This window comes from Chroicocephalus ridibundus, chromosome 8, assembly GCF_963924245.1.
Source record: "Chroicocephalus ridibundus chromosome 8, bChrRid1.1, whole genome shotgun sequence".
NCBI classification, from domain to species: Eukaryota; Metazoa; Chordata; class Aves; order Charadriiformes; family Laridae; genus Chroicocephalus; species Chroicocephalus ridibundus.
Window position 1 is genome coordinate 46,107,082 of NC_086291.1, and position 24,063 is coordinate 46,131,144.

The following is a 24,063-nucleotide window of genomic DNA, read 5'->3' on the forward strand; positions in this document are numbered from 1 at the left end:
ATATATATATGCACATGTATATGTAAAAAGCAAAATCTATACTTTTCACAATTCTCTTTAAATCTTTAAAATTAGAAAAATCACTACCATCCTGGGTGGAAAGTCTGACTAAACTAAATCTTACATTTCAAGTATTCTGTAAAATTGCATGCCTTAAAGTATGTTAACAATAATCACATTTTCTAAACCTGCAAGTATTCCTCTGCTCAGTATAGTCTTCTGATTTTTTAAAAAATAATCTGCATTTCCTCAAATACTACTATCGGCCAAGAAATGTTCTGTAAGGGACTCATAAAACTTGTGTTCAAATTCTACATCTAATAGGGACTTACTTTATGATAATTTGGAGCATATGACGTTGAATGATGACAGATGATTTCCAGCCAAGCCCTCTTGAGAAGGTACTACTATCTCTAGTTTCCATACTTTTCCTAGGCCCAGTAGAACCAACAAACAAAATGCATACCAGCTGAGCAGATCCTCCAACTCACAGGATTACACATTAATTCAAAACACTAAGGAAGGCAGATTGATGCTAAGATGCTTTATCGCAAACTGGGATGTAAGCAATGGCATTGTATCAACTCTGCCATGTAGACAACAACATCAGGTGGCTGCAGGAGCTTGCTCAGTGGATGAGTCGATTGCTTACAGTGAAGTTGCTGCATTAAGAAGGACTTTGCATTAAAAATGCTTTGTGAAAGGAAAGAAGAAACCTCCAGCATAGCAACAAAACAGACGGTGGTTTCAGAGTGTGGTTTCATAACTTAATATGATCTAAGACAGGATTACTGATGAAAAGACAATGGTCTCCTCCTCCCTCCAACCCCGGCTGCTTCTGCTGCATCAACACTGGCAAAGATGCAGCCTGTGAGGTCAGTGCCCTGATCTGGCTGAAAACGAACACTATTGAAACAGTCTTCAGTAATACCTGCTCACTGATCCTACTCACTTCAGGGTTGCATAATTATTAATGCCAACACAAGAAAGGCTGTCAGTAAGCAGGGTAGGGCTCAATGAGTCTACACCTACTTTTGGCAGCAGCAGTCTTAATCCTAACCTTTTATAAAACCTTTAAGAAATCTTGTAGTTGCCATAGCAAGTTTCCTTAGAACTCTTGGCTAGCTGCTGTATCCTCTAATTGTATACGGATTACACACAAAATCAAATTAATACATTGTGGCCTTGGTTTATCAAAGTATTTAAACATGTGTTTATTATAATGGCATTACTGTATATTTAGTATTCATTTAAGTGCTACACTGAAGAAGAAAATTTTGCGGAATAAGTGCTGATTTACTTGTAAGACATACAATTATGCCACGATCATTAAAGAGACTGTTTATGGTAGATACATAAAGTTAAGAACGTTAACACAGCCTCACAGGATCAGTACACTGAATTTATAGTGCTTCCTTTATTAACTAAGACAACATGAATAATACTTCCCCCCCCCCCCCAGTATTTTTCTCATTATCTGTGTCTCAAGAAACATACCTGGTAGACTGCCACTGACAGGGGTAATAAAAACACCTCCAAACACCATGTAACAAAACTTTAAACTTTAAAAAAAAACACCCACAAACAAAACCAAACAACAAAACTAAACTAAAAGCCGCAAACCAACAGTAGAATCTTTAAGTAGAATCTTTAAGTGTAACATGCCACCACAGGAGAGCAGTAGAGGTCAAGAGTATCACCAATACTCAACATACCAGCAATAGCAGGAAATCTGTTAAATAAACAATTCTCATGCAATATTGATTTGATTGCAAGGGAGGAAGGGAAGAAATCCTTCCTGACTAAATCTGGTAAGCTATTAACCAGGCAGCATGAAGGCATTTCCAGCAAGCACCTGAGTAATCCCTGTGCTTCACTCATTCCACCCTGTATCCTGTTTCTAGCACTTGCCAGTCTCCAGTTCCTCACAAAACAGTAAAATTAAAAAGCAATACAAATCCAGGAAAGAAATTATGTTTCAAGGTGGAAAGAAAATTTCCTTCCTGGTTTGTTTTTTTCTTCCTTACAGTAACTGCAGGCACCTGGTAATTAGAAGCTCAGATTAATATATAGAAAATATGGTGCAAACAAACTGGGATCCAGTCTCCTTTTAAATCTCACCTGAGATAGCATGATATTGATTTGTTTCACCAATTTAATACCGTGTCTTCCAGAGCTCTCCATAGTCATACACTCTTGCAGGAACCCATCGATCTTTATATTAGAACAATTTAGGGTACAAGGCAAGACTTCCTAAATTCACTTCACTCCTCAGTTAGAAACCTTCTAATCTGCAGCCCAAATACATTCCTAATTCCTAATGTATGATTGTTGATGATACTAATTCTTTCTTACTAACTATATGCACAATGATGTCCTGATTTCATTTAAGGCTTTTCACTTGAATTTTCTAAATGTTTCAGCCACTTACTTGACATTAGAAGTCAATGCTACAGGAATTTCTGAAAAAGCTGTTTAGTTACCACTGTATGGTTCTCAGAACCAAAGAAGTACTTTTGTTCCTTGCTCACACAAAAGGTAATTTTGATAAAGCAGATAAAGTTAAGAACCGTTTTCACAGAACAGTCAATATGCAATAACATGAGTTGTTTACAAGAAAGTAGGATAATTAAGAGGATTTCCTCCTGTGCTATAGGATGCTATAATGTGTACCTTCTAAGAGTATTCATTAGCCTTAGCAAAGAAAAAAAATTCATCCTTGTAGTCTAACCATCCAATGCCCTTAATATTAACTTGCTGAAGACAGTGTTGGGATTGGTGTTTCCATCAAAGTCTCTCTCCCTATAGAGAAACACTAAGTAAAAAAAGAACTGCGCCTAACAATTCTCATAAGGTACTCATTGCTGAAATAAGCACGTTGTACTGTCTCAGGATTTTTAGATTTATCAAACGTGTGCAAGACAGATTATGAAGCAAAGGCTGTGGCACCTTCTGAATTACTTGACATCTACGTACTTCATCTGGGTTTGCCAATAGAATTACATTCTTTCATTTTTGCGCTTTTAATCATTCACAGATGGTATTCTAAGTATTTTTGTGTCCTAACAAAAAAAGATTGATGATTCAGGTGGCAAAACCAGTCACATCATTGTTTGAATTAAAAGAAAACGAAAGGGAAGGGGGAAGAGAGAGAGAATGCCACAAGCTAATTTAGAATATACTGTTCTGTAAAATAAGAAGTGTTTTAGTGTTCTTTATAATGTTATTTAAATAGGATGAAATTAACAACTGCAACCGAATTTTTAAAAATTTACAAAATACCTTAACTACATATTTCATAACATCACAAACTGAAAAGGTGAAGCTCCTTTTTAGTCTCTCTAGATGCAAACCAAGCAGATTTGCAATGTTTTCAATAATACATTCTATATACTACAAAACAGAAAATGCCTGGGTTTTTTCTAAGCTTCAGAAAGAGGAAAGGCTGGAAGAGGAGAACCTGTAGTCATTCATACCGTCAAAAAGAAGTTCATTATTTTATGCATTGAATAACTTAAACTCTAAGATATTCATGAATTTAGACTGGAAGAGTGTCCCATAATTGCAGGTTTTTTGCTACTCTGACAGACCATCATTATTGTAATGTACATTCTTTCATCCACTTTATACATAACTCAAAGAAGACTGAAGCTAACAATTACCGTTGTTACTTATTAGCCCACCTACACTATTCACCATGCCAATTTTTTCACATCTTTCTCCCCTTTATTTCTTGGTAGCTTAGATTAGTTAGGGTTGGGTTTTTCCAACAGTATTTCCAGCAACAGTGTGTTTACTCCTCTGTCCCTCTCCACTTCCTCGCCTTCTTCCTTTGTTCCTGTTGCCCCACAGAGCTTCAGAGGTAGCAGCAGCGGGTTTAACTGGGCCTGTCTGGAGGTGCAAGGTAAACACCATGAAAAAGAAGCCCCTGTTGGCCCTTTCTCTTCAATCACTGTCTTTCAATCAGTACTTCCCTGCGGTAAAGGAAGCAGAACTGTTATGCTCTCAGCCACAGCTACATGCATCAACACTCAACTTAGTATTATCTAGTTTTGCAATGAATAAGAAATCTTTGGTATCAGTAAAAAAATATCAGTGTTTTCTCTAGCCCTACCTGAGGGTTTTTCAAAATAAACTGTCAGTTACCGAATTCAATAATGAATATGGGCTGTTTATTGTTTTAAACATTATTAAGATCCAAATTTAAAAACAAACAAACAAAATCCCAAAACAAACTCAGCATTTAAATTCTGAGAAAGGCGTGATCTCATGTAGAAGGGGGCAGCAGTCCTGCCACAACACCCAGGAAGAAATCTCTGAATCAATACACAATCCAGAGATATCTGGAGTAAAAGCCAAGGCAGAGTGCTGTGAAAGGAAAGCAGGAATATTGTCGACCACAGTTACAGTTTGCTTCTGTTTACAAAGTTGGAGTTTGAGTCTTGAACTGCGGAGAGCCTGGGACATTAACATACAGCAGCTCACAACCTGCTCTGTGCGGGGCTGGCAGCGACCTCGAGAGCTCTCTTCCTTCTCCTTAACGCAGCCCAGCGAGAAAAGAACCTCCAGCTGGAAGGAGTAAGGCAACTTCCATGTCTCAGCATATCGTGGCCACAGCCAAACAAATACTACTTTAAATGAATCTGGAATTTGTCAGCTTTAAATAACGCTCCAAATATCCTCAGACTATTACTATTTTACAAAATAATGCTTGTGCATTATATCAACTTAATGCACAGTCTAAACCCAATCATTTACAGAGACGTACATCCAGAAGCATACATCTGGAAAGCAGAGTCAAATCTAATTTTAAGTATGAGGGGTGAAGGGAATTCTAGAGAAAGAACAGTGAGGAAAGCACCGCTGAAAATGAGGTAGTAATACATGTCTAAAACTAAAGGTTTGTGGGGTTTTACTTTTAACAGTGTCCTATTTAATGACATTTATTTCATTATATTTACTTCAACAGTGACGTTTTGAAGCATTTTGTGCAATATTTGCAGGACAATTTCAGAATATTTCATGAATTCAGCACTAAATGCTACTCTGAAAAGAGTATTTAATCACCCATTTTTCTTCATACTACAATTTCTATCAGGCTATTATCATCGTTATTTTAATAGTCTCAAGTAAATTCTAAACTTAGCTTTTAGAAATTTTTTTACGGGGAAAAGCAATACCTAATTTAATGCACAAAAATTCTTCCTGACATACAGCATTACACCCCAAATGAAGTGAACCCGCCCAGTGCTTGGGCATTTTCTGTCCCCCAACCGGCAAGCGACTGACCTTCCTTGAGACTTTTCTGGCTGTTCGCCTCAAGGCATTCCTTCTCCTTCAGCGGCTTAACGTCTCCTGCGGGTAAAATCTCGGAAAAGCCCTGTTGCTGCTTCTTGGAGCTATCGATCATGATGAGAATCCTTTAGAATGGCAACATCCACCAAAGGAAAAAAAAAAAAATGATGAATGCGTGGCCCGGCGGCGGGCTGCTGTGCGGAGCGGCGGTTCCAGCTGCCTGCCCCTAACCGGCGCGCACCCGCGCCCCGGCGCCGCCCGCAGCCGCCATCGCCCCCCGCTCTCGGCCCGCCCGCCGCCGGCTCGCTGGGACGGCGGGCACGGAGCGTGTGAAGCACGGCTCCCAGATCCCACCTCTTTTCCCAGACAACCACTCCCCCTTCGCCTTTCGCTACGCTTGCTTCCTCTGCACAGTCGTGCTTCAATATGCGGCTTGATGGTCAATCATCTGACAAGGAATGAGTCAAGCGGTTAAAAATAAATCCAGCAGTTGCTGAAGGAGCAGCGTTTGCTGATACCTAAGACAAACTACTGCTGAGGGCTCGCTCTCTTTTTTCCCTTCCTTCTCCCTTCCCCCCGCTACCCTGAACGCTGCTGCAGGCACCAGAAATACTTTATCTTTGCCCGACTGGCACATTCATTACTCACTAAGTTTCACCAGTCAACAAAGCTGTACGTTGGCATTTGAAAAAGTTATGTTGAGGAACCTTCTCACCCGCCCCAGCCCCAGGTCTTGTTTCAGAGACATTGACCTAGCAGAGGTAAGTGGGAAAACCAGTGATTATTTCCACGTCTTTCCTTGCAGTGTGTAAGAGCAATTCTGTTCCTTGTTGTAAATATCTAAAAAACAAGTATTTCATTCTTTTCCTTCTTGTGTTACAGTTATGCATCTCATTATTCCCGGCAGTTTTCAGAGTATTTCCCCCCACAGCTTCTGATCTGCCATTCTCTCCAGCATATCCCATTTATTTTACATGAGCCATCAACTTCAGTGTCACCTGGAAGGTTCTGGGGAAAGGGATCCCCTCTAATTATCTGGCGTTGGCTATGAGGGAACAGCAGACTCGTTTGCATTTCATGTACTTACAGAAAATAAACTATACATAATTTTAAGTAGACACTACATGTCAACAAGTAACTCTAGCAGGTGCTTTTTCCATTCCCTTTGACCTAAAACCACTATTGTTACACACATATTTTCCACGCCCCTACTTTATACTTTAAATCCTTCAGCCTGGAATTCTAAAGGACATCTCCACTCAGAAAAACCATTTCACTTTTATGGCATCAGATTTGAAAAGAACGACATATAGTAACAAACACCTGATGCAGAATTTTGAAAGTGGAAACCAGGAAAAAAAAAATTATCTTGCCTCTTTGGATCTTTCTACAAGACAATAATTCAACACCGACTCTTCACCTTAACAGCGCACTCCCAGGGCACGCAACTGATACCACGGGGCCAGGGCTGCATGACAGAGCCAGCAGGACTGGGAGGTCTCTGCCTGGCTTCCTACTGCTGGGAGAAGGGAAATCCAGACCTGCTCAGAATGGCAGAGTCAAAGAAGATGTGAGCTTACTAGGCCATATCAACTTCTTGATGTGTAAGGAGCTGAAAATCCAGGCAAAAGAAAAACTCTTGCAGGGTAAATTATTTGAGGCAGCTCTGCCAGCCTAAAAGAGTTGTTGCTTGCAGATCACTTGTATTAAAATTATCACCTTAAATTAGATTTTGTTTAAATACAAATTATAGACTATTCCAATACTTCTGCTTTTGCAGTGATTTTTACTGAACACAAGGGAAAAAAAAAATACTGTTGAAGAACTCCTTCATAAATCAAATTAACTTCCTCACTACCTGCAGCCGTAACACTAATTATGCATAAGAAACAAAATTACTGTTGAAAAACTCCACACATTCAGAAAAAGCAAAAATCCAGACACAAAGAATACAAACACATACTGCTTAAGAAACCTGTATGAAAATCCGACACAGTCAATAAATAGAATCTTACACAGTTATGGATATACCAGCTTATAGCTCCACATTTTTCTTATGCCAACTGAGAAGTTAACAGTTTGGATGGATTAATTATATTCTAACAGTATAACAATATGTAACAGCAGAAATTGTTTTATGGGAAGGGTACAGTGCACTTCACACATTTCTCTGAAGTGTGTAATTTTCCTTCAACTGTCATAGTTCTGAAGGTAGTTCTATCCATTCCTATCTGCTAGTAGTGCTTTGTACAAATGAAGAGCGTCCAGCGCTCAAGTGAATGCCGGATCACAGTAACAGCCGTTGGGCAACAGCAGCTCAAGCCCTCATGAATGTTCTCACCTGTTCAGAAAGATGAGCTTTAGGGGCATGGAGTTCCTGCTATCCTCTCCCCTTTTTCAAGGGTACCCACCCACAGCAGAATTTACAGAAACAAATACGCTTATGCTTCAGCCACTTGGAGTTAAGCGTAATATTTTGGTTCAAATTCACCTCCCCGTTCAGTACAAACTAACATACAGATTAATGTTTTACAACTCCTTTAAGAAATCTGATTGAAACGTCAACAGTAATTTGCAAATACCTTTATGAAGAAAAGGAGGAATCACAGAATTTATGGGAAATAAGAATGATTAAATTCTCATGCAGATGAGGAGAGATGTCAAAATGATGCTGTGTATTTTCAATGTAGCCAAATATTGTAGTTGCCAATAAATGCTATCCAATATTGAACAGTTAAGGCGGGGGCAGACATAACAACTGAAGAGGAAGAAAAGGTACCTTGGAAGAAAATAGTTTTTGTTCAGATTCAGTTACACTGTGAATACTGAGAATGCCTGGATGCTCTGCCCAGGGAACAGTTCCTCTTAAATCTCCACACAAAGAATGACATTTATTCCCCACATCATGAAAAGAAACTCATATTCCAACACATCTTGTTTTCCCAGCACTCTTGAATATACATTAAAATTCAAGCTCAATTCATAATTTGGATATACTGGTTACTTGAGTGATCAACAATATAGTTCTACTATTTTTAGTAATAAGAATTCAAAGAAAAAATATAATCACCATTTCTCAACATGCCTACTAGAAAAGTCTAACATTCTGAGACAGCTTCACAGGCACCTGGGGGCATCTCACAACTGCCGGCTCAGTAGCTGTAGGTGCAGCACTGCAAAATGGGAAAAGTGCATGTTTTTATTAGCAACTTTCTCGCATTCCTAAGAACTGTACTAGAAGGAACAGAAACAGTGTTAGCTGGTTAGCGTGTTCAAATACTAAATTAATCGCTAACTGATAATACTCAGTTGTTCAAAGGTGTCTTCCAGTCACCAGCAGATCCCATGCGAATGAAGGCAAATGATCCTCATGATCCCCAGAAAGCCAATCCACCTCCCATTTAAGAGCTCCCTTTTCCCTAATAAATAAAATAAATTTGTAACTCTCCTGGATACGTTCTCACCTTTGACTGCTAAAGCACCATACTTACTTCACAGATTTACTTATGCACTTTCAAATCGGTTAGAAATTTTTTAAGCTCTTGCAAAATAGCAGAAGCCCTGTCATCAGCCCCCAACACCATGTTGATACTTTAAACATACTTCCCATGTTTGGATAGCATCTGTCTCGAAGGTCATTGTTTTGACAGATAAAAACAGCTTTGTACAGCAGTAACTTTCATTGTTGGTTTTAAAGGATGCTAATTCCACATTTATCTTAAAAGAACTGGTGAAAGACTTCAATGGTGGGAACTTAATACTTTCCCATTCAAATTTGGTCCTGTGACACAAAATCCTTTAGAATAAGTATTAGTGAAAAAATAGCAAATTGCTTGTTCTTTGACTACTTTTTAAAGCCTTTTCTTTATTTTAGCAGTTATACAATAAACAGAACACAACCCTTGAAACAGAAAATACATCCCAAAAAATCTTAGGGTCTTTCAACTCCACTCAGTTTGAAATGCTTTTGTGTTCAGTTTCTAAAAGGCAGATGGAATTTGGATTGTCATTTGAAATTGCTGGCATTATTAAAAAACAGGCAAAAAACCTTTTTCAAATTGCTAAATTTTCGTCTCATCTTTCTGCTGCTGTGTACTTAAATACATGTTTTGTAATAAAGGAAAAAGAACTACTCATTTCCTAAGTAAATATTGGACGTATAACCTCTCTGATTTGAACACATACCTGTTTCCAAAGAACTATTTTTAACTACAAATAGCTAAATGACACTGAGGGTCATACAGAAACCTGTAATGAGCTAGAAACAAAATTGTGGCTGAAACACTAGTTTCTATCAAACAACAAAACATACGTATCTCTTTCAGCTAAAAGAAAATCTTAAGCAGCGTGTGTTGTACTGGTCGATTACAGGTTTAAACCCAATGACAAACGGCATCAGCCTATGAAAACCAGAAATTGAAGATACACAAGCAGCTTTCTGTTTCGATAAAAATTAAATCTGTTGGAATTCGCATCATCTTCAGAGGGTGGAAGTACCTCTCATTTTAATTTCAATTTGAGTTGTTTATATTGAGTTGTATACAAGGCTTCAGAATGGACATCCCTGTCAGTTCCATAAACCAAAATCCAGTAACATCTCATTTAATAGCAACGTGTTGCACTAGTTTTTCATAAACATTTGTTTGCTTTTAATCTAAAGTAATCAATGTTTTTTCTTTCTATCCTCCTGCAACACAGACTTTCAAGTGTTCTGCCAACCTTCAGCCTACAGAAGAAACAATTCTTTAAAAAAAGAATAAGTGCCTAACAGATACTCGCTAAAATCACAATGTACAGCAGAAAACGATGCAGCAACATTGTACCCTCCACAGTGCCTGCTTGTCTGCCACTCAGAATAGACCCGTTATCTTTTTAAGTATCAGTGATCTGGTGAGTGAGATCACTAACTGTGAGCAACTTTACAACCTCATTAAACATGAAGTAACTAAGCAACAATTGCTTTAACATTCCAACTCTTCGCATTTTAGGGAGCTCATTCCTTTGCAATCCCATCAAACAAAAACCCTACAGATTAAAGTCAAAAACAAAAAAAAAATGAGAACAGTTTTAGGTATTTAATCTATTTCACTACCACAAGACTTTTAAGTGGGGGAAGAAAGCTTAATTACTAAAATGTTTATTTCATCTTGGCTTTACACACACCTTGATGAATTTCTTGGTTCTCTGTTCCTGTGTTATGATAATCCAGTTCATCACTGTGCAGTGACAAACACAGGAAAAATGTTTTCACATAGGAAAATAGTGCTCTGACTACACAAACTAAAACATTCATTTAAATAATCCCTCTTATAATTTCTTCTATTACTTCTTTAATCAGTAAGAAGTTGCCTCAAACTGTTAACTTGAGGGGTTTTGCTCTGCTTTTTTTTTTCTTCCCCCAGCCCCAATTCCCACTTACAATAGATCTCTATTCTGCCTTCTTGTTTTGTTAAAAAAACCTTTTTTTTCTATGCCAGTATATAAGTTCTTTGCTTTGAACACTTAAGATTTGACAAACAAATCAGCAGTACATATCATACAGTAAATCTTATGCTTGTATTTAAGATACAAAACCCAATACATTCAAGTCTCCCATCTTCATATTCTTTCGCTAGTAAAACATCAAGTATACCTTTCTATTTGTTTTTCCAAAGAGTCAATTGAAAAATCGGAGTAATTTTTGAAATAGCATTGTGTAGTATGTTGTGACTAAGGCATTACCTCAGATGGACTGGACACTTCTGCCTATATTCTTCACTACTGTGGTAACTAAGACCTAAACAATCCAAATTACGGTCACCACCTACCTCAGTTACTCTTCCCAGAAAAATCCCACACACTTACAGTGGTATCGAATTTATAAGTCTGCAAGTTCTACTTCTCTTCTCCCACTACAATCTCCAAAAATTCCTTTTAAGGGAGGATATATGTTGGTAGTGTTCACTGTTTAAATGAAAATTCCCTGCCATTCAGCCTTGCCCATATAGACATCTAAATAAATAAATAAATATTTTATAATATACATAAAAATATGTTTATATATATGTTCAACTGCATATATATATATAAAAATGTAATTTTTAAAGGACAATATTTGGTCACCCACCATGCTACCTATGATTTGCAAAAGGCTGCTATAGTAAGTACTGCACATCAATTACCAGTTCTGTTTGCACTACGCTACCTTCTTGCAGCGGCTGTATCACAAGCTAACATGTCAACGATAACGCAGCTAGAATTTAGTTCTAACGATTTAAAAAAAAAATTATAGAGTGGAATTTAAAATTAACTCAACATTCTTTTCTAGCTATGCATTTAGTTATCCACAAGGAATTTCAGGGGAAAAAAAAGTCAGAACAAGACAGCTTGATCAAGAGATCTCTTTAAAGGGAAACATACTTCCCATATCTCCTGTAATCACTCAAACGCCCAGCCCTCTAACAGGATCTTTTCACATATACTAGATGCCTTAAATTGAGTCAGTCACAGGTCACGTCTCCCATGTTAATCTCTTCACAATAAGCAGATAATTAAAAAAAGAAAAAAAAAAACCTATAAATCAAACTGAGATGACGGAATGTTTGTTTAGAAGTTTACCAAATGGAATGACCCTGCTGGAATTCTTTCATGTAGCCTGTGAAAATGTCAGAATATATTCCATTTAAGAGGTCACAGTCCCTAGAGAGCTCTGAGTTTTGGCCTGTGCGTCTTTTCACATGCTTTAATATTTGAAAATTGTTCCTTGTAGACACTGACTGATGCCCTGGGAATGCTAGGATTGTGGGAACTGGCAGTACCAATGACAAAGACAGACTTACTGGGAAATAGTTACCTACTCAGTTTACTCTCTCATCTCATAACAGATAAGACAACATTCATATATTTACAGGGAGACCGAAAGAATCCATACATTAGATGATGTTTGTTTTTTCTACTGGCACTGTTTGTTAATAAAAACAAAACAAAACTCCCCAAAAAACCACAGCATGCCAAAAAAACCCCAAAACACAGAGACAAATACATATTAATTACAATATACTGTGTGTTCTTACAAGAGATTGCTTAGTAGAATATTTCCACTGAATGTTCTGTGGACTATTAAAACCTTAACGGGAAGACAAATCACAGAATTGCTGAGGTTGGAAGCAGCCTGCTGAGATCACCCACCCAACGCCCTGCTCAAGCAGGTCAGCTGGAACAGGCTGCCCAGGACTGTGCCCAGTCAGATTTTTAATTTCTCCATGGATGGAGACTCCACAACCTCTCTGGGCCACCATTCTTCTACACATACACATTATATACACACTACACTATATACATACACACACACTTTTATTGTAAACTAAATTAAATTGTAAATTGTATACTACTTCTATATCTAGACAGGTCTTTTAGAATATACTCACTCTGGGGGGTTGTTTCGGTGTTTTGGGGGGTTTTGTATGCTGTTTTCCAGATCTCATTGCTTTCAGCTTAGTGACTATGAAACTGCTGAATTCAGGTTGACATTTCTGATTATTTTCTGTGCCAATCTTTTACTTTAATCAGAACTAAGTTTTCCATTTGTTCTTCTCTAGTCTTCCCACCAGCCATCTTTTGTCCACTTTATCTCGCCTGTCTCAAGAAAATTACTTCTAAGCACAGTAACCTACCTCTGTAGCACTTGGAGAGCAAAAAGCATGCCTAATCGCAGATCTCAAAAGAGCGGGGAAAAAACCCGTCATACACAGATACAAGGAGGATGTCCCAAATTTCACCTGATTCCCTAATATCAAATTTGCAGTTTCAAATCTGTTAACTGCACAGAGGATTAAGAATTTGTTCAGAAGCCATAAAGCTATGCCAAGAATGCATGTTACCAGTGCTACATAATAAAGGAGTGGAAAATAAGAGATAACAGGCAAACTAATATACCCACGACTCTCTTAGATGCCAGAAAAATTCCTTTGGTTCATCAAATTTATTTAAATAATATCATTAGGTTAAGTGTGATGTAGATTTCATTCAGTTATTTTGAGAATTTTCTGTCTCCCAGATGGCTCAACTGGTCCCTTAGGAGGACTCAATATACACCATTTGGAATATTTGTTTTCGTTTTGGTTTGGGTTTTTTTTGTTTTTGTTTGAGACGTGTGTGTTGCTCTTCACCTTAATTCACTAAGTTTCCCCACAAGCTCTAGTGGCTCCTAGAAAGCTGTCATCCTCATCTGACCTTCTGTGCCTCAAGGTCTTTGCTCCTGAACGTCATTGTTCTTACGCAGCCAGAAGCAGTCATTTCTTTGGGCTAATTTAATCTAATAGAGATTTTACCAGTCTTGCTTTTACTTTGAGATGTTCACTGTCCCAAGGCTTTTTTCCTTACAAAACTTAGCTATTTTCTCAATTAGCTCAATTCTGCTGTAGAATATTAGCTGCTAGCCATCAAAGAGTGAGACCTAGCAGATAGCCACAGTAGGCACATCACCACCTTTTCTACCCTCCTCCACCCTCCTCCAGTACAAGACGTACAACCCCAAACAGAACCAGAACGCAATCCCGTATCTACTGTGGTTCTGAGATTAGAGAAGCAGACACCTATGAACCGGAACAAAACTGTTTCTTCCACGCAATGCAGAGGATAGACAACAGGCACACTCACAATCTGAAAGGATTTATAGCCAAAATGGAGATGAAGAAGGCCTAGAGAGCGCTAAAGGGCACTCAATGGCCCGTACAGCAGCCAACAAATTCTCTACCCATTTCACAAGAATATAACCAGGCTCTTATCTGTGGATGATGACTGCACAAGAGGAACTGCCATGTCTCTGTTTTTCAGAAACTAGTAGCCACTGTCACAAGGAGATTCTGGCACAGTGGGGTAGTCAAGGAAGCCACTGCAAAGCCGAGACAGACTGCTGTAAAACATAGAAGCTAGGACCTTTTCATTTTACATGTACCTTGAAACAACCATGATTGCATGGCTCCTGATACCCAGACCTTCACACCTACCCCTACCAGCCGAAGTGGCACGTTCACCAATCCTGGGAAGGTAATAATTCAGCATGCAAAAAGCTTTGCTCATGCAGTGCTGCTTTTTTTTTGATGGTATCTGCGCGTGCAGTCCCTTCCCACCCTTTGGCTCTGAAACAGCAGGTTAGAAGGCTGCAGGCAGCATCATTCCCATCCACCCTCCTGCTGTCAGCAGCAGACAGCCTACCCTTCCCTCCCTTGCCACCTCCTGGCTCTCAGACAGAAGCTTGTGAAACTGTGGTACAGCGTGTGGGTAGCATATTGTTCTGACTAGTACGTCAGCTGTGCCACGCTGCCTGCTACTCTGTCATTCTTCCTCCACTGCAGTCCATCTAAACAGCACCTAGTCATCAATTTTCTCCCTCCTGCTCCTAAGAGCCTCATCTGTGTCACTTTTCTCCTCCCTCAACCACTGTCCTTCCTAAGGACACAGCAGCTTGACTGAAAAAGCAAATACAGTGTACACAACCTAGCATCCTTCAGGCAGGGCAAACCAGGAGATTCTTAAGGCCACAACGTTCTGTTTCCCAACCTGCATTTATGTGAGGAGCCCAACTCATGGGCCATGACAGACATGACAGACATGGACTGTAGACCAGCAATTGCCATTAGACTGCCAGAATCACAGGCATGTCTTCAGTGTCCACTCAGTAGGTGACAAGTACAAAAAGCAGAACCAATGAAAAGGTAACTTTTGCTGCTTTTTGGCAAGTGGAACAAGAGTTGGTCTCCAGAGAACAGGTACAATAATATGCTGCAATAAACAGGGCACGAGTTTAAATGATCAATGCATTGTATGTATTGCTTAATTATCCAGAAAGATGCAGACTAATGAGAACTTGAAATTAATTTCATGAGTAATGCACAACCATTAACTTGAAAACAGCTCAAAAGAAAAAAGGAAATTGTCATGGTGACAATCCAGAAGACCAACATACAACATCATGGAAAGATGATTCTTTGTTATTACAGCCAAATATGTATAGAAGGTTACCTTCTAGAAACAGTTTGTTGTTCTAACCCTGAACAATTAAAGTGTTTGCTTTAGAGATAGTTGAGTTGAAGAATTTCAGCCTTGCAATAAAACCTTTATCTAGCAAATCAGCTTGAAAACTCCCATTGCTTGCACTGCTATTAAAATATGAAACATTAATTGGTTAATATTTGTGTTTCACAGACTTTTTATGATGGAGGACATCTGTCTGAAAAATTACATTTGAGAGGATAAGAATATGTTGCTGCCCTTCTCTCTCTCTCTCCCAGTCCCCAAAGAAATTACCCATTTGTCTTTAATGGGGGAGTAAACACCTGCATGTAGTAAATAGATGGAGAAGCTTAAGATGCTATTGCCCTCCAACCATTTGTTATGAATGCTCTGCTGTAAGTTACAGCCTCTTCAGCAGCGTTAGCAGGGCATCTAAGTGTTCCTTTGTCAACTCAAGGGACAACAGTTCCAGTGAAACTTAATCTAAACCATGAGACTTTGCACTAAAAAATACTGCACTATGCTCCCCTGACCTCCTATGCTAGCTTTGCTGTGTGGCCGTGATCTCTGGGAGCGGACTGGGCAGGGCAAGAGGAGAAAAATTTAAAAAAAAAAAAAAAAAAAAAAAAAAAAAAAAAGGACAAAATAGTAATATCTCAAACAACTGTTGTCTCACCAGGCGTGCACATGCAATTTCATTGTACGTTTCTGTTACCCTGCTGTGATTACCTCCATGTAAAACAAAGCCAAAGCGAAGCATAAGCCTCCCACACTTGTAGTGTCATTAGAAAAGCTTGAAACGCAGTTTCTGTACTAACTTGTGCAAGCCAGCTTAACAGCACTGTGCAGAACAATACTAGAACAATTCAGCCTTCTACTGGACTGCTGCCAAAAGACTCATTCAAGTAAACAAAAGGTTTAAAGGATCACTACCAAAGCTCACAGTAAGCATAATACTTACTGCATAAAAATATTCAACAGAAAAACCTTAAACACTTCAGATTTTTTTTTTTATTAAGTGCCATTGTATTTCTGTGTACTAAAATCTCTTATGCTTACAGACTTTATAAAGTAGTGACACACTGAAATACTCCTGAAGAAATCCAGTTCTGGTAAAAAGTAAAAATAAAGACTAAGTACTAAAACTACTTTTATTATGAACCCATCAAGTTCAAATTTTACTTTTACAAATTTTCTTCTGACTTTCATAATTTCTACAAAAAAATTATTTTCAACCAAATTAATCAAGATTACTAAATCTGAAATTATGGGTGAACAACAGTTTATGTGCTCTGGAAGATGACAGTGCCCAAACCTCTTTTTATCATTTTAAGAAAGCAATTTGAACACAAATGTCCATTTCTTGCAGGAACAAAAGCAGCCAGCCAGTATAAAGTCAGATAATGTCAGATCTTTCGCATAAGGACAGGAAAAGAACTAGGAGGCTCCTCTAAAGTTAATTTAGGAATTATTTAAATAGTACTAAAGCAGCATTCTCTTAGTGGCAGGATGCTTAAACATTAGAAAGATCTATAAAACAGAAAAGTATAGGAAATTGCACCAGTGTCCATCGATCACTTTTTTTCATGTCTATCACACTGCATTCCTCCAAAAATTCCTCCAATTATATGATTTCTCAGGCTGCCTTGCAGATTGTTGAGCCTTTTCCTTTTCAAAAGCAATAGGGTTATGCTAATAATGGCCTTGAAAACAATGCCTAATCTGTTGGCCAAGCCCAGCCAGATGATTTAGTCTTGTCACAAAAGACACAGTCGAAGTGAGGCCATGGCCAAACTTTTCTTTGTGAACTTCATACAAACTCTTCCTCAAAGACAACATTAAAACCTTTGTGGGAGGCCTGATACTTGCTATGGACAAATGCTCTACACTATCCTAAATTGTAAGAGGAATTATGATAAATAATGGAGAGAAGAGTAACAGGGCAATGGTTGCTAGGTCAACTGGCGCAGAGGAGTGAAAGGCAGCTTCTCAAACGATTCATTTCCCCACCACCACTTCATTTATGAAAACCTCCTCTGTTATTTCAACGAGCCAGAGCCCATAAGCATTAAAATCTCTTGCCACTGCCTTTTCTTTGGAAAATAAACAAGCAGCAGATTATTCATGAAGAAAATACAAAAACTACCTATAAATTATTTCACTAATTCATGAAAGCACAAAAATACTTTCAAGTTATGGGAAGAATGCCTAAGAAAAGAATCAACTGTCCAATACAGAGGAACTAAAACCAAAAGACTGAAGAGCAAACATGAGTAAATTTAGCACCTGAAGCTGCGCACCTTGTTTTACTGCTTGTTTGACAATTTATCTTTACTAGTAAAAGCAGGAAGATAACAAAACAATGAAATTACTTGTCAAGGATAAATATGTACTTAATATAGTCATAGCAAGATTTGTCAAAAGAGAATTTTACAAGCTTGCTGTCCCTTATAAAATGGGGGGTTTCATCCTTATAAAAGGATTAAAAGATTTTTATAAGGGATCCCCTTATAAAAGGGATTTTTCCTGTTTAATTTAGTGCGTTTTTGTGGTAGTAGCCTTCAAAAATGAAAAGTTTGACTTATTTACACTCAACATAGATACCCATGTCATCCATTTCAGTTTTACAGGCAATTAAAAAAATCCCAAACAAACAAATTTTCCAAAGGTATAATATATACACACAGGATGCAAAAAAACCCACTACATTCTCTTTTTTTTATGACGTTTATGGCTTAAGTGTTGGCATTTTTAGCTTCATTATGAAATAGCTTTCTTTAAATACCTCTTTCTCTTGCTTCTTTGATAAAAAGGTAAAATGTCGTAAACTATCTTAAAACAAGCTTCTGGCATAGACATACCTGTTATCAATTTGACATCAAATAGTAGCCAACAAAAACTGTCTCCCAAGTTACAATTTTTTTTCTGCCTTACAAAAAATAATACTTAAGGATGTAGAACCAAAATATTAATAAAGTAGCTACAGGTCCCTTAGTTAAAAATACTTCTAATACATTATATCAGTTAACACAGTATTCTGTATTTCGGTATCTTCGTACATGGGAAAAAATAAGGAAGCCATTGTAAAAGACAAGCTCAAGTATTCAAAGAGGTTGTCATTCCACATTTATATAAGCTAATCCTAAGTTTCTCCCATACCATATTTTTCCTTTATTAAATTTTTCTTTCTTGGAGTGCCATATAATACTGAGGGTACATACACAAAGCACCATAGACCTAGTCCCTCACTGTGGAAATAGGAGCATCTTGGTTATAGACAACATCCCACGTCTTTCTGAAACAGAGAATACCATGTCCCCAGGTATTTGATATACATACAGCCTAGTAATATATATCTCCATTTTTTTTCTGCTTTAAAGCTGGGATATTCAGATAGTTTTCTTCTTATTTAATAATGCTTATACTATTACAACTGAATTAATAGCTAAACTGATTTTAAAAAAATGCTTCAAAACCCAAATACTTCATTTACCTACTTTTAATGTTCCCACTATTTACTAGAAATACTGGAAAACAAATCTTCGTTATTAGAAGGTATCAGTGTGAGAAACACACACACACACACACACAAAAAAGAAAACCTCCAGCCTTTTCCCCAATAAAAATGAGCCTACGTTTGTATTCAGACCTAATTCTTCCTGATGCTTACTGTAACAGTGGAAACGCTTTTTTCCTAAGTTGCCATGCCAACATCAACAATGAGGAAAGATACTGGAAAGATTCACAAAATGTAAATCTTATTTTTCTTTCACTGTTCAACCTTAAACTATGTGGTGAATTAAACTTTCTGGGATACAATGTGAAACTTCTTTATTATTTGCATTATTTTGCATAATTGCAAAAAAATTCTGCATTATTTTACAGGAAAAAAACCCGTTCTTGATAATTACCCCATCTCTCAAAAATATTTAACTAATACTGCTATTATACACTAGCTCTGGTTTTAAAACTATTAAAAAATATAAATAACTCCATTCTATACACCTCAAAGTATTCCAGTTGGGGTTTTAATGCCAGTCTTCCAAGCCACCACAACAGGTGAAGCTGCTCAGGACAGATTTCGTAACAAACACCAGAGCACTTTAACTCCACCTAACACAGTGTGGGGAGAGCAAGTGAACAGAGTCAATTAATGTTATTTGAAGAAAGCAAAGAAACAACATTATTCCCAAAGAAAATATTTAAGCAATGCCAAGAAAAGGAGAAGAGTCACTTTTGCACTCACCATTCTTCCGTTCGTTGAGAGGAGGTAAGTACTGGTTGGGCTGCAAGGAGAGCTCCTTGAACTCGTGCGCGACGGCTTCGCTGTGAGGACTAGGAGCCAGCCGCGTGAGCGACCCAGGGTCCTCCTCAGCATCCGCTGTCCCCAGGTGATCCATTGTGTTAAATCGTCTGGAGATAGGGAGTGCAAGCGGTCTCTTAATCACCTTATAGTTGACAAAAATAATAAAAGAAAAAGCCACACACAGACACATTACTTTTTTTGTTCGGGTTTTGGCAAGTTCCTTTGCACACAATATTCAACTTTAAAATGATATATACAATATATACTAATTTTGCACAAATATTACAGGTTTGCAAAAATATAGTTAAGCAATGTATTTATGAGGAATTTAACAGTGATTTAGTTGTGAGAAGCAGGGCAGTTTCTCTGCTCACTTTGACAGAAAAATGACACAATGTGAACACTCAGTAGGGATGTCCGGAAGCTCCTGTGCCCTACCTTCTAGCAAGCAACACAGCCCGTTTATCAGCAAAATGTTCTTTTTTTCAGTAGTTTATATTAGCGAATTCTGAATTAATATATGATAGCATACAAATAGCTTTTAATATTTCGAAGCACTGCACAACTTTTGTTCAGATCAAAAATCAACTTTGGTATTAATACAGGACCTCATACCACCAAAGAACTACATTAGAACTAGTTAATCTTTAATCTTTCCAGCAAGGAGGGCTTTTTGCCATGAACTTTTTCAAATTAATTTTATTGCATATTAGCTACTTACAGTAAAATACAGAGTGGAATAAAAGTCCCAATTTATTATTTCTTTCCTTTCTGTCATTAATGTGGTACTTAATCTACAGTGAGGAGAGACAGAAGTATGAATTACTGGTACAGGCTTTTTATAGCTCACAGAACTCTATCAAGTAATTAAAATTTCAATAAATCAATATGAACTTCAATTAAGTCTATCCCTGGATTCTTGGAAACGCGAACAATATGGAATATTAACAATTCATGAAGATCTGTAAAACCAAGGAAATGTCTTATTAAATTGTTTGGTTTTAGTTATTTTTCTTAAGAAACACTAATACTGCCAATACTTGACCATAAACTTCAAACTTCAGGTATGCTGAATATAAATACAGCACGAATTTAATGATTAAAATGTATTTAATGGGTGTGTTTAATGGTTATTAAAATGCAACATATGCTTCAATGACCATACACAAAAATATGTCAAATGTTACTTGGTATTTTAAAAATCATCAAGATGACAAAAAATTTTCATGACCACCAAAGAACGGCCTATGCTACTAAAAGGGGTAAAGAATCACGTTGCTGAAAGTGACAATTTGAAAATAAGAAATATAAGCAAGTACGGATTGGTATATAACTCAGCAGAACAATTAGGATGGTTAAGTACATATTTTTCATTATTTTCCATAGTTACCAATTGGTGCTTTCACATTAAATGAAGACACATTAACTTACTGTTATGCAAGATTTTTTTTCTTTGTTCTTAGCTTTTAGAAGCATAATTTACCCAGCTCTCATTCGATTTCCTGACATTACACTCTCCTCAAACTCCCACTCACCCATACAAATTAAGTACATTATTAATGAAGCGAGTCCCTTCAGAGCAGAATTTAAGTGAAAATTTAGCTGCTTATCTGCTCATATTCACAGCATTTTATTCACAATTTATTAGCTATGAGTTATGCTTTGGAGTCACTTTTCAAAAGAGATTGAACCACATTAGCTGTATTCATGCCATTAAATCCATATGAAATTAATAGAAACACCGTCTTGTACTAAAGGTTTAACATTCATTATGCTGCATGTTAGCTTTGACTAACTCCTGTCCCCATGACAGATAACTAAATATCTTGCTTTAAATTAAACCAGTTTAACTTTCATCACTTGTACAACACACTGCTAAATTAGCTACATGTCCATTTCTTAATTTTCATTTCAGGAATGGTATATATGGTTTTATTGTCCAGATTCAACTAAGAACCAGGCATGCAAGAATTACATGCAACATGTTGAATGACATCGATGGCAGTATTGCAATGCAACTCAAAACAAGTTGACTTCTCACACAAAATGTGAGAAGGGACCTTCTGGAGGTCATCTAGTCCTTCCCCCAGCCCTGAGTAGGGCTACCACCTGCTCGGGAACTTAACTTGTCAGGTCCCGAAAATCTCCAAAGCTAGTGATTCCACCACCTCTGGATGACCTCACTGTCAATGCCTTGTCCCCCCACTTCAAACAGAACTTCTTCTATTGCAGCCTCTGACTGTTGCCTCTCGGTGTTTTGCTCTAACACAGGTGATACTGCTGATTGTGACTCATACAGTACACAAACTTGGTCACCAGGAACTATCTAAAAACAAAGTTCTCCAATGCAGAACTTGAACCCTAATTTGAAAGTTTCCAATTCACAGTAAAGTCTCACATATTGCAAATCCCTTGTCTTAAATTTTTTTGGATAAACAATTTTAACCACTAAAAATAAAGCTGTTCATAAAAAAAACCAGCAAGCCATGCACTATTTATCATTTATCGGTTTGCCATCTTTTATGATTACAGAATTTCACAGAACAGGCCTCTAGGAAGCAAAACTGAAACAGGCTGTAGCATGTACATTGAAATACCACAGCTGATGCCTTTTTTTGTTTCCCCAAGCAGTTGTCTATACTGATTGACAGAGCAGGATGAGCTCACTACACCCTGTCACATGCAGAAACCCTCTTGATTTTTCGCTGCAAGCCCCTTTACTGATGGGCTGTTAAAAATCCAGTTATTTTCCCAAATGATCCTTTAACACTAGAACCTGTTGCTGTGTTGCTACATCATCTTTGAATGAAAGACACTCTAGAATTCCCACAAATTTGTCAAATTCCTCAGTCATGTCTCAAATCACATTTTGCTCTCTTTTTTTTTTTTTTTTTTTTTTCTTCCATTTTTACTGATGAACTGCTTCCACATCAGACTATGGAAATATTTTGAGCTAAGAACACCGAATTCTCTTGACCTTCCCCCAGAAAAGAAAAGACACACACCCTCACCCAGCATTTACAAGCGTTTTCTTGGGGGGAAAAAAGTCTGTGACCTACATCATCAAGATCTGGCTCAGATACACTATGATCAACGACAGCCTCTTACTGAATCAGTGAACAGAACGTCTAAGCGATACTATAAAGATGACAGATTGAGGACTTGCAATAATAAAATATAAACAATTAATTTGATTCTTCTCTCTTGTTCCATTAGAATCTAAAGGAGAATTCAGCTGTTCAACTTTCTAAAAAGAACTTCTAAACAAAATTACTAGTTTGTCTTAGGCATAAGATTTTCCTTATTGACAAAGTAATTTTAAAACTTAAATAAAAATAATTTTGATAAATAGCTTTCCAAACAAAAAAAAAAGAAATAGACAAGAAGAAAAAAAAAAGTAATCACTATGGAAACATCTTTTTACACTGTTGTATATATGAAATAATAAACCACTACTATTTTTTAGCACGCTCATTTTAAGTGCTGGAGAAGATGCATACAATTGCTTTATCATCAGCTGGAGCTTACACAACCAGCAGCACTTACTTCACATGAATAAGATCTGCAGAACATCTCCATCTATCTTCAGTTTTCAAAAAGCCATATTTCATCCTGACTTTTCTAATATAACTGATTATTTGGACATTAACAATTCAAAAATGAAGAACAGCAGGAGAAAACATGAGTTCACCTTTATTAAAATCAAACCCTGTACAATAAACACTTTATCCAGTCATCGTACAAAAGCGAGAAACTCATCTGGTTTAGAATTTAATGTACCATGATACTACCATATTTTATATTACAGATAACACATTTGCTTCCCCTTTCTCATTTATTTGAAGCCTCCTTGATCTTGAAGAATTATTTCATATTTGCTATCTGCATTTACAGATGGTAACTATTATCTATGTCACCCCTGATTTTAAGCAGACCCATACACAAAAGCATATTAATAAAAATAATTGAAACTGAAGAGTAAAGACACGTACAGGAAAAATACAATTTAAAAAAATATCCATACTATTAAAGTCTCAAGATTCTACTCTGCATAATCCAGGAAAGCGACATTTTATACAAGGCTAATCTGACGGACAGAAATCAATTGTCACTTCAGGGGTGTCCACTCCCATCCTTGAAACTAACACATCTAAAGCTTTATTAAGTTGTATGAACCATCACTGTATTTGGTATGAAAAGCACTTCTACTTATAAAGTGTTGGAAAACATAATACCATCTTATTTGTAGCAATAAGAAACAAAACTACGCCACTCTTCCAATAGTGCCAAAGGATTTCAGGTTTGGGTTTTTTGGGTTTGTTTGCTGGGTTTTTAAAGTAAAAACTAGAATAAAATTCTTTTCCTGCTTAACCTTCAGAATAGGTAGAGAATATGCACCAGCACTGCACGCCAGGCTTCGGTTCACGTTTATCTGACAAGCCCACAGAAAGCGTTCCAGTTCTGGCGCA

The 24,063-nt window shown here is 37.4% G+C and overlaps 1 protein-coding gene across 13 annotated transcripts in view; it reads right to left on the bottom strand.

Annotated features, from left to right (window-relative positions):
* MRTFB (myocardin related transcription factor B) overlaps positions 1 to 24,063 on the bottom strand; it is an 85,285-nt gene that overhangs the window by 43,190 nt on the left and 18,032 nt on the right. For 3 of the 13 annotated variants that reach the window (XM_063344644.1, XM_063344645.1, XM_063344643.1), the window contains one exon: positions 19,535 to 19,701. In XM_063344644.1, the coding sequence (XP_063200714.1) occupies positions 19,535 to 19,688 (154 nt within the window). In that variant the 5' untranslated portion in view covers positions 19,689 to 19,701. The other 10 variants (XM_063344640.1, XM_063344642.1, XM_063344641.1 and 7 more) reach the window with 8 other exon arrangements.